Here is an 11,417-nt window from a genome sequence, read left to right on the forward strand (position 1 = left end):
GAGGGAGACAGAGAGTCAGAGGGAGACAGAGAGAAAGAGAGAGGGAGAGGAAAAGGGGGAGGGAGAGGGAGGGAGAGAGTGAGAGTGAGAGGGAGGGAGAGACAGGGAGAGAGAGGGAGGGAGACAGAGAGAGTGAGTGAGACAGAGGAAGAGAGGGAGTGAGAGAGTCAGAGGGAGACAGAGAGTCAGAGGGAGACAGAGAGAAAGAGAGAGGGAGAGGAAAAGGGGGAGGGAGAGGGAGAGGGAGGGAGAGAGTGAGAGTGAGAGGGAGGGAGAGACAGGGAGAGAGAGGGAGGGAGACAGAGAGAGTGAGTGAGACAGAGGGAGAGATGGAGAGATGGAGAGAGAGAGAGAGAGTCAGAGGGAGACAGAGAGTCAGAGGTAGACAGAGAGTCAGAGGGAGGGAGAGGGAGAGGGCGAGGGAAAGGGAGAGGGAGGGAGAGAGGGAGAGAGGGAGAGGGGGAGAGGGGGAGAGAGGGAGGGAGAGAGGGAGAGGGAGAGAGAGGGAGAGAGAGGGGGAGAGAGAGAGGGGGAGAGGGAGAGGGAGAGAGATGTGTGTCTATGCCGAGTCTGGTGGCTCAGTGGACGAAGGCGTCCGCTGCAGGGACCTATGATCAACCTCATGGTCACAGTTTTTTTTGTTGCCCCTGCCCCGCCCCTTCCCCACTGACCCCGCCCCCACCGGTGCGGCCCTCGGACACAAACCACACTTTAAATTTGGCCCCCGAGAGAAAGTTTGTGAGTACCCATGATCTAGTACCTTTTCTGATGATTGGGATGTCAGACTTAGAAATGTCTGCTGTATTTACAAATCATGAATACTTAGAAGGTTCATCAGATTATGAACAAATGTATTGTTATATTCACTATGGTCATCATTTCTTGCACAAATCTACAAACCCTAGAAATGTATTGATGTATAACCAATGGTAACATTGTCCTACGCCAGCAAAGCTCAAAAACATTTTTGGGAACATTTCCATACTTTTCAGGTTTTAATGTTTCCAATCCAGAATCATTTTACTTTAAACATGTTAATAAGACAGAAATGAAAAGTATGCTGATGAATACCAAGCAAATTTATTCTGCAGCCTTTCATGCTCAGCTGTCTTCACTAGGTTTTGACTTTTGGAAAGACAACATTGTGACAAAAACTGTCAGGGGCAGAGCACAAAAACTGCTGCCCGCTCTGTATTCTCTGTAGCTTTTCACCCTGCACATCCCTCTGGGTACTTGACATCTGACCAAAGGTTGCAGTTTATTTTATAGTTCTTCTCTCTATCACATCCACCATTGCCATTGGTGAAGATGCTGATCTGTGTCAAGCTAGGATTGTTTGTGAGGTTACTGCCGGGAAGCAATAGACTTCACTGAAAACGTCTTTTGTCCAGTGGTCTGTGTTGTGGAAGTAAAAAGCGTTGCCTGGCAGTAACAGTATTTTCTTTCTTACAGTAGACATAAGACAGGTGCGTGCGCAGTGCGGATTGTGCTCTAAAGTGTGGAGGAAACGCAGTGCTTTATGTATCACTACCCATAGCCCTGCCTGTCAGTCGACTCAAGATGTCACTGCTTTTTCCCGTGCACTTCTTGCTGGTCATCCCAGCACTTTGGGCTCGCTACATCCCCAGTTGGCGGTCTCATGACACACACCCATTGCCAGCTTGGTATGATGAGACCAAGTTCAGGATATTCCTGCACTGGGGAGTCTTCTTGGTACCTTCCTTCAGCTCCGAATGGTTTTGGTGGAACTGGGCAGGTGAGCAAAAGCCGGAGTACAAAAACTTCATAAAACAATGCTGTGCCCTTGGGGCCACGTACACTGACTTTGCACCTGGCTTCCCCACATAGTTCTTCAACCCAGACGCATGGGCCGAGCTCCTCGAGGCTGTGGGGGCCAAGTAAGTGCGGAAAAGTAGTGAGGGTGGTGGGACGGGAGGAATACAATAAACAAAAGCACTTTGGTTACTCTACTTGCACTCCCAGCACCCACATACGTTGACAGTTTACATTCATGCATATATGAAAGGGAGCATATCGCATAGCAATAAGAAGCATGTGGCAGAGCCAAGCATTTCATCATAAATCAAACTGCATAACTCAATATATAGTAATTGTATAGCTATTCATTACCCAGCAGCACGATAAACAGGATAATGTGCTGCATAGGTTCACACTTATAAGGTCCCAAAGGCGAGACCTATTGACTATGCCAACGCTTGTTTGGCATTGTAGTGCCAGAATGTCATTGTCAGAATATTGTCAGACATAAATACTGTATCTTAAATATATTTATCCAAAATATTGTCCTTCTGGAGTAAAAAAAAGTCTACTACCGATTATTGTGAGTTTCTGAAATCCAGTTGGTGTAATAGATCTTTTTATCTTGATAATTTCTCCACCCTCGACCCCATTCATGCACTGATGGTGGAGTCTGGCAGGCACGAGAGCAGGCCACGACCTTCGCCAATATGGAAGAGAATGAGATCTTGCATTGTGAAGTGGTTCTTCCATAACTGCCCGCATCTAAATTTGATTCCCTTCCCCAACCCTCGAATGTGCATACTTCGAATACCTCCTCAGTGAGCAGTCAGGTTTAATTTAGGAGACAGGTGTATAAAGCATTTAATACAATGAAAACAGTAAATAAGTAATAGGCAGAATACAAGAAACATCCAACACCAATTTATAAACATAGAGAAAATGTTTATCTTTCAAATGCCACCGAAACGACAAAAAATCTAATTTAGGTAACCGGAGATATGAATTTTCAAAGATTAAATAAAAATAGTGCTTTCTATTGCCAAAAAGTTAAAGCACACGTCGTGGCTAGGTGGTTGCGCAGGACCGGGACAAAGTTTAAGTTTCAGGCTGACCGCGATGGAGTGTGGGTCAGATGCGTTGGGTGCCAGGTCCTGGTCAACATTTTATCTACGTACAAAATCACTTTTTTTGGAGCTTTTCTCTCATCGACGGGTCCTCAGATTTTTCAGGTCCGATGGATGATTCAACGAGAGCGGCCTGCTTCAGTGCGATGCCCCTGTGGGTCTCCGGAGTTCTTTGTCTGCGCTGTCGACGACGGGAAGCTCTGGAGCTTTCACCGGTGACAAACCAGTGCTTGTGTTTTAGGTAACATCAGGATAGTAAGTTCTAAAACTACTTTCCTGTAATAGTTATAATAAATCTGAACTGGTCAAGTTGTTGGATTTATTGTACCTATTATTTTTAATTATTTTGCTAGCTAACTCCAATCAAACGTTAGACTTTATTAAAGTTTAATAAAGCCTTCCCATGTCAGCATGTGGAGCTAGCCGCACTACAAATGGCCAGGGCATATAAAACATATGTTATAATGCCCCTGCTTTTTATAGCAAGGCACCCTTCCCTTGTGGCACCTAGGGCAGACCTTTGGGTTGATGTGTATGTAATAAAAAGGTAGTTTTGGACTTTGTAAGTACTCTTTATTCCAAAGTTAAATTTGGACAACGTAATATTTTAAAACCATCCAGTGAGGCAGTGCTGGCTTTAAAATTACACCAGGCACCACAGCAGAGCACACTTGAGTGCATTAAGTCCACTGGGTCTCTAAATCTGCATGCCCTACCATTTACTAGGGACTTACAGGTAGGCTGTCTTGGCCAATTAAAATTACGCCAGTTACCGTATACCTTTTAAGGACATAGCACTGGCCCGGGGCCCGTGTCACTTTCAGAGTCCGTAACCACCATCAGTCAAAAAACGGGGGTGATCAGTGCAAAAAGGCTGAATATCCTACACACCACACCTCATCAGGTGTATTTCAGCAGTGAACCATTTCCTTGTAGAAAACAAGTTTTTACTTTGTTTAGGAGCAACCATATAAAACTAGTCAAACTAGTATTAAGGTTGACCGTCAGCTGCTTCATGACATCTATGAGTTCCCATGTGGCATCCATTTAGATCAGGGTACTCATAGTACGGCCCGCGGGCCGCCAGCGGCCCGGCAAGACTTCCTGGGCGGCTTGCGGACCTTGTAGACATCCGTGTTTAAACATTTTTTTTAATTGTGTTAGCAAATACCGCCGCAGCAGCGCTGACTCAAGAGACTCTGCTCTGTGGGGGCCGGCGAGGGGGATTTCAGTGATTGTCAGAGGGGAACTGCAGGGGCGCTAAGAGGTGAATTACAACAGAGCCTCATTAACATGTAAATGGTCTTTTACAGACCTGTGAAGTACTGGGGTGTGGCTGTGTGTGTGCGCTGAGGAAGCTGTCTCAGCCCGGGATGACACACACACAGGGCAGGGTGACAGAGGTACACCTTCACAGATCTCTTGCTTCCTTCGTGGGTTCTTCGCATTGCGCTCATTGCCTCCCCTGCAATGGCATAATGTTCCTCCAACTCAAACCCTCCTTAGCAGGACTCAGCTTAACCCTTTGTATGATGATGACGGAACCGCTCCGTCATCAGCTGCGGTGGCGCTGTGCTGTTGACGGAGCGGTTCCATCATGGCCCGCCCGACGCTCCTGCGTGGCGCGAATTCCGCGCCTGCGCTGAGCGTTCTATTGAGCGGGCGGGGCCATGACGGAACCGCTCCGTCATAAGCACAGCGCAACCGACGCTGGTGACGGAGCGGTTCCGTCACCAGCATGCGCCTGCCGCATTTCCGCCCCGCCCCCTTAGCACTGCGGCGGAATAGCCGCCGCAGTGAAGGGGTTAAATAGCACGTTGGGGTATAGGGGAAAAAACTCGGATTGCAGAAGGAGGAATATTTAAGATTGGATTTGGTTGCCACACGCATCTATTCACCAGCAACTCAAATGATATTGGGTGTCCCCCCTTTCAGTTAACGTGCCAACTTGCTATCTGCACACTTGTAGAGCCATATTACACGCACCACTGTCTTTGTACTGGAATCTCGGCCTGCTTGGCTTGGCAGATATTGCTTTCCTGGCGTCCTTTCTGCAGACGAGGGTCTCCCTCTAAGGAACATGGTGACGAGGTCATGGTGCCAGGCTAAACGCATAGAACAAATCGTTCCCACGCAGTGGTGACAGTCAGGGAATTCTTTCTCCTAGCTTCAGAGGATTACACTCCTGCGCTGCATCCGTCATTATCCATGCAGCAGGGATAATTTACATTAACTCCAAGCTTGAGTCTTCTTTAAAAAAAACACTTGTTCCTGTGTATTTATAATACAGAAAAATCCCACATGCATTCAGATATGGCATACCATGGAGTGGGGTGGGCAGAGCATAATGGAACATGAGGCTCAATTGCAGGAAGTATGGCCTCTCACATCCTGTTTATTACAGTTGGGTCCCACGGTGCTCTTCCACTTTTGGTGCTATGCAGTTCTTTTAAGACCTTCTTGCCGTTTCTCTCGTTCAAATGGGTGTAATGTCCGATATTTATTTGTTTCCCTCGTCTTCAGTGCTTGATTATGTTTGCGAGGAAGTGTCACTCATATTTGTGGAAATGTCACTCATAATTACACTGAAACTATGAAAATGTCACACATATCAATCTGAAACCTTGGCAGCCATGGAGGGTGAGGGAGGGTGAGGGAAGGAGAGGGAGAAAGAGGGAGAGGGAGGGAGGGTGGCAGAGGGAGGGCGACAGAAGGAGGGAGGGTGACAGAAGGAGGGAGGGTGACAGAAGGAGGGAGGGCGACAGAGGGAGGGAGGGAGAGGGACGGAGGGATAGGGAGGAAGACAGAGGGAGGGAGAGAGACAGAGGGAGGGAAAGGGAGGGAGGGTGACAGAGGAAGGGTGACAGAGGGAGGGAGGGAGACAGAGGGAGGGAGAGGAAGAAAGACAGAGAGAGACAGAGCCAGGAAGGCAGAGAGGGAGTCAGAGAGGGAGGGAGGGAGACAGGGAGGGAGACAGAGAGAGAAAGACGGAGAGAGAGAGAGAGACGGAGGGAGAGGGAGGGAGACAGAGGGAGCGAGACAAAGGGAGAAAGAGAGACAGGGAGGGAGACAGAGTGAGGGAGACAGAGGGAGGGAGACAGAGGGAGGGAGACAGAGGGGGACGGAGACAAAGAGAGGGAGACAGAGAGGGAGACAAAGGGAGGAGGGCGACAGAGGGAGACAGACAGAGGGAGGAGGGCGACAGAGGGAGGAGGGCAACAGAGGAGGGAGGAAGACAGAGAGATGGAGACAGAGGGAGGAGGGTGACAGAGGAAAGAGGGCGACAGAGGAGGGAGGGAGACAGAGGGAGAGAGACAGAGGGAGCGAGACAGAGGGAGGGAGGCAGAGGGAGGGATGCAGAGGGAGAGAGACGGAGGTAGGCAGAGGGAGGGAGGCAGAGGTGGGGAGGCAGAGGTGGGGAGGCAGAGGTGGGGAGACAGAGAGGGAGACAGAGAGGGAAGCAGACGGAGGGAGACGGACGGAGGGAGAGAGAGGGAGAGTGGGAGAGAGAGGGAGGGAGTGAGAGAGAGAGAAAGAGATGCGTGTATGCTGGGTCTGGTGGCTCAGTGGACAAAGGCGTCTGCTGCAGAGACCTGTGTTTAACCTCATGGTCACAATTTTTTTTGCTTTATCCCCGCCTCCTCCCCCTCTGGCCCCGCCCATACCCGTGCGGCCCTCGGCCACAAACCACACTGTAAATTTGGCCCCCGAGAGAAAGTTTGTGAGTACCCATGATTTAGATAGTTACATTGATAGATTTAGGGATAAACACCCTGGGTGTTATAGTTTTTAAATAAACCTCAGGATTGTAGGTACATGGCTTTGCAGTACATTGTGGGAGTTTGATTGTTTAGCGTAATGTTCATGCAAAAGGGAATCAGCAAATTGTCTCACCTGAAGAAAAGTAATAAGCACACATGATTTAAAGGAATGTAAAAGCCTACAGCAAAGAGGTTACTTAAAGTGTGTCAGTTGTCCCATTTTCCCTATGTAGAGTGTGTCTGTAGGTCTAAACTCTAAAGAGGGAAGATGAGTTATCTGCCAAATTTGGCTGATGTACTGCATCCAGCAGACTCTAAAAAAACACCTTAGGTCATCATTACAAGTTTTCTCAGGAGGGGGGGATATTTATCAGACCTAATAAAATCAGACACCACAGTGTTTCAAATGTATCAGGTGTGATACAAATGCACTCTACACGTTTTGTACTGAAACTTGGGTACAAAATGAGGATTTTGTGGCTTGCCGCACCAAAATCTGCATGCTCGAGTACATCCCCCACTTGTACATTTCTGGCAGGTTAACCTGAATTTTCCTACAAATATTAAAATATTAAAACAAAAAGCCGCTCTGAAACTGACAAATTAAAATGCTTAAAATATCTGTTTACAACAAAATCCCAAGTTGGATATTTGGGTGCTTGTCTGCGGTCTAGATTCCACATGCATTCAACATATCTGCAACTGGGTGAGCTCCTCCAGCAGACAAAGCAAGAAATTAAGTATAAAAGAGGGTGTGAAAAAGTTGTTAGACGTTTTAAAAAAAAAGGAATAGAGATTAAAAAAAACTGTACTTCATTGTTTCTCTTATGACCAAACATGTATTGATATGTATGTATTCACTGTGAATTTGGACGACTCACTAAAATTGTCTTGTGTAATTTTTAAACACCATTGCATATACCTGTTTTTATATATCCATAAAAAAAATGTTAAACTATTTTTGACAAATATCAAACATAAGATAAAATAAACAATTTAATAACATTTATGTGTATCATTCTGCGTGTTTGTCAGTGAACATGCTATAATGTGATTTATGTTCTAGATCTTTCATCCTGTGTTCAGTGTATCACAGCCCTGCCCAGGCCTTTTTTCCTTAATTATCGTGTAACCTTTGACCATGATGTACAAGAAATGCAGTGCCCTTTTGCAAACAGAATAATATTAATGCAGGTCATATCAGGGGTAAGGCTCTTGAAGGGATGCTGCCTATGGCTTATTTCTTTTATTTGGTCACATAACTCATCAGTGACAATATGCTTACAAAGTACATTATGTAGAACTATCTTGTAAATAATGCAAATTAAATTGAGCCTGATGCGTGTTGGGAGAAGAAGCCACTGAAGCATGCATTGGTGGTGAAGCTGATGGTTATAATTGTGTTGGCTGTTAATTAAATAGTTCAGGGGAGAGGGTGGAGTCAGGTAGGTCTGTAAGCAGGCCATTCCCTCTGTTACTGAGATTGCACTTTGGGATGTGGGGTGGGAGAAGGGGCTTGATTCTTCACAGGAGACATATGTTTATTATTTATTTTTATTTTTTTACATTTATAAGGCGCACAGATACCCACAAAGGGTTTCCCGGCGCCGGGGCTTATGGAGACAGAGCTGTACACAGAAGGCAGAGGACAGAAGGCCCCCTACTTATCGAAAAGCCATGTCTTAATGCTTTTCTTAAACGCGGCGAAGTTATCTTCCTTCCGGATGCAGAGGGGGAGGGAGTTCCAAAGGGTCGGGCCCAGATAGGAAAAGGACCTTCCTCCAACTCTAGCCAGTTTAAATCTAGGCACTGTGAATTTTGCTGCATTGAGGGAACGGAGGTTGCGTTTAGGGAGGTATGGCCTAACCAACTCCTGTAGGTACTTGGGAGCAGTACCTGCTTTAATTCTAAACATATATAACTCAGGGCTTTAAACCTAACCCGGTTTTCCACCCTGAGCCAATGCAGATCCCTAAGATGCTTAGAAATCCTCGCTGTTCTGGGGATTTTACACAACAACCTGGCCGCGGAGTTTTGTACCAGTTGAAGACGTCTCACGACAGCTTGGTTGGAACCCAGGTAAAGGATGTTACCGTAGTCAAGACGGGATGTAATTAGTGCATTGACCACGGTCTTCTGGGTCGCAGGAGGCAGCATCCATAGGATCTTACGCAACCACTTGAGGATGACAAAACAAGTGCCCGTTACTCTACTAACCTGTTGCTTCATCGATAGGGAATCATCGATGTAGACCCCCAGGTTTCTAACCTGGGTAGCTGGGGTAGGAACAACACCCAGGGAAGACGGCCAGTGAGAGTCATTCCAGAGATCTCTGTTTTTACCAAGAAGGAGGATCTCTGTTTTCTCCCCATTGAGCTTCAGCTGGTTTTTAGACATCCAGCTGAAGACTTCATGGAGGCCTAGTTTAAGAGCAGATGGAGATAGAGGATCAGATTTAGATAACGAAAAAACAGTCTGCGAATAAATATGTGATATCATGATTCATGAATTTCTTTTTCACTTCTCGCATGCTTTTAAAAAAAACCAACACAAAAACAGGGAGTGATCTACCATCCCAGGGACCTAGCCTTGGTAGACAGGGAGGGGGCAAAGCCATTACATTGCATGGTATTGTTATTAAACCACACTATATTCAGGGCTGCAGTTTGAGTCTGTTTAGGGGATAAACTCAGTTTTTGACAGATTTAGTTTGAGACAGACTGCCGTTATCTTCGATTGGTTTGATTGGATAAGATCTAGCCAACATCTTTTGAGGCGTTTGTCAGAGGGCAACAATAAACAGTTGTTTGGATGTTTTGTAGAGAAAGAGATGATGAAAGGGTATAATATGTTTATGGCATGAGATAATGGGAGGATGAGTTTTCTCGACAGTGGTAGTAGACATGAGGTAGACAATTTGGGTAGAAAATACAAGGACCTCATGTAGAGTTTGGTGGACTGGATACTCTGTTAAATCTTAGCAGATGTCCCAGCTGCCAAACATGCAGGATGTGCTTTCTATTTAGCTTCAGGACGTACCACATATCCATTGGTAGTGCATACGCTGGCCTCACTGGCAGAAACATTTGATCGACAGCCCTTTTTAAATTGCCATTGGTCAGCGTAACTTAGATGGCACGCCCTATTTAGGGCAAATATTCGTATGTACATTTTTCCTGTTCAGGATAGCCAGGAGGGAATGCATGGCTGTCCTGAACAGGAAATTCAAGCAATGACATCCAGCATGATGGGAGAAAGCTCCCAGCATGTTGGGAATATTTATATTTGTGTAGCAATTTCAATCTACTACTTTTGAAGTCTGTTTCTGAAAAACAATAAAACTTTCCTTAGTAACCTCATTAAACATAGTGCCAGATTAGCAAAACTTCAGTGCTTTCATCAGAGCCTCCACAAAAATGGTTCTGTAAAAGGCACAGAATTCTCCACCTGCATGGCAAAGATCTCCAGGCATGGTGGTCAGTCTTCTGCTAGATCAGAGGAGTACATCCTTCCACTCACATGGTGGACTGGTGGATGGCCGCCATAGTATAAATGAGGCACTAAGTTTCTAAATGCACATGTTAAAGGATATTTATTTCCCTCTAAGGGTTAATTGGTATCACAGTGTAACATTAATGAATAAACTGCTCAGTACATTTTCATGTTTCATATTTAGCTGATAATAAGATCTACTTGTCTCTTTACAGTTTCCACATTTAGCTAGTAAATTGTAAACAAAGGAAAGAAGACCAAGTAACAAAAGAAGATGTACGTGGGACCAGTGTCTCCTTCATGGACAAGCATGACATGAAATTTGTAAAGATCAAGTGAATTGGCCATCCTCGTGGGATATCTGACATGCCATACTTTGGAATGTTCTTTCCTACTGATATTTGTTAAGTCAAACTTGAGAACTAATGCTTCTGTTTTATGATCTGATGTACAAACATTGTAGAATGCACGTTTGATTTTACCATTTGTGCTTCAAATGCATTGGTAACATATTAAAGAAATTGTAATTTTAGGCAGTTAAGGATCTGACATTAAAAAAAGAAAATTTCAATAGCCGACATCATTTTTAAAAGCGTAAAATTGTCCTATTTTTTGACCCCGTAGTCTACTTTTAATTTAATGTAGATCCTTAGCTAACTTAAACAAGCATTTGCAATGCAATAGGTCTCGCATTAGGAAAGTTTGAGCTATTGGTCTTGTAAATGACAATTTTTTTTGAAATAGCAAAATTAATAGCTTTGTCATTTACAATGGCAATAGTTATAACTTTCGCAAATGTGACACCTATAGCATTTGTAATGCAACATGTTTTGTATTTACGTGACTTAGATGTATTGATATTACAAATTACAATAGCTTTTAATTTTTTTAAAATAATTAATACTTAAATAAATGTGATTGTAATTTATAATGGCAATAGCTTAAACTTTTGTAAATAACTTTTGTGAAGATTATGTTCAGTGTATTTTATTGTGACGAAAATCCAAGAACAGAAGTGAAATATTAACATCTTTTTGTGACATTTGTAATAAAGCTTGAAACATTGAGAGAACATATTTGAACCAGTTGTTGGTTGTTCAATAGTTGGGCAGATTGATGCTTGGGTGGCGCTGAGTGATGCTGTGGTGGTGCTGAGTGGTGCTGTGGTGGTGCTGAGTGGTGCTGTGGTGATGCTGAGTGGTGCTGAGTGATACTGGGGTGGTGCTGAGTGATGCTGGGGTGGTGCTGAGTGGTGCTGGGGTGGTGCTGAGTGGTGCTG

The 11,417-nt window shown here is 45.0% G+C and overlaps 1 protein-coding gene across 1 annotated transcript in view; it reads left to right on the forward strand.

Annotated features, from left to right (window-relative positions):
• LOC147733145 (RH-like protein IC) overlaps positions 1-11,213 on the forward strand; it is a 298,869-nt gene extending 287,656 nt beyond the window's left edge. The window contains exon 10 of the mRNA XM_086957688.1: positions 10,354-11,213. Coding sequence (XP_086813814.1) covers positions 10,354-10,380 — 27 coding nt within the window. The 3' untranslated portion in view covers positions 10,381-11,213. The remainder of the gene's footprint in view (positions 1-10,353) is intronic.
• The last annotated feature ends 204 nt before the right edge of the window (positions 11,214-11,417 follow it).

This window comes from Lissotriton vulgaris, chromosome 2_1 (assembly GCF_964263255.1).
Source record: "Lissotriton vulgaris chromosome 2_1, aLisVul1.2, whole genome shotgun sequence".
NCBI classification, from domain to species: domain Eukaryota; kingdom Metazoa; phylum Chordata; class Amphibia; order Caudata; family Salamandridae; genus Lissotriton; species Lissotriton vulgaris.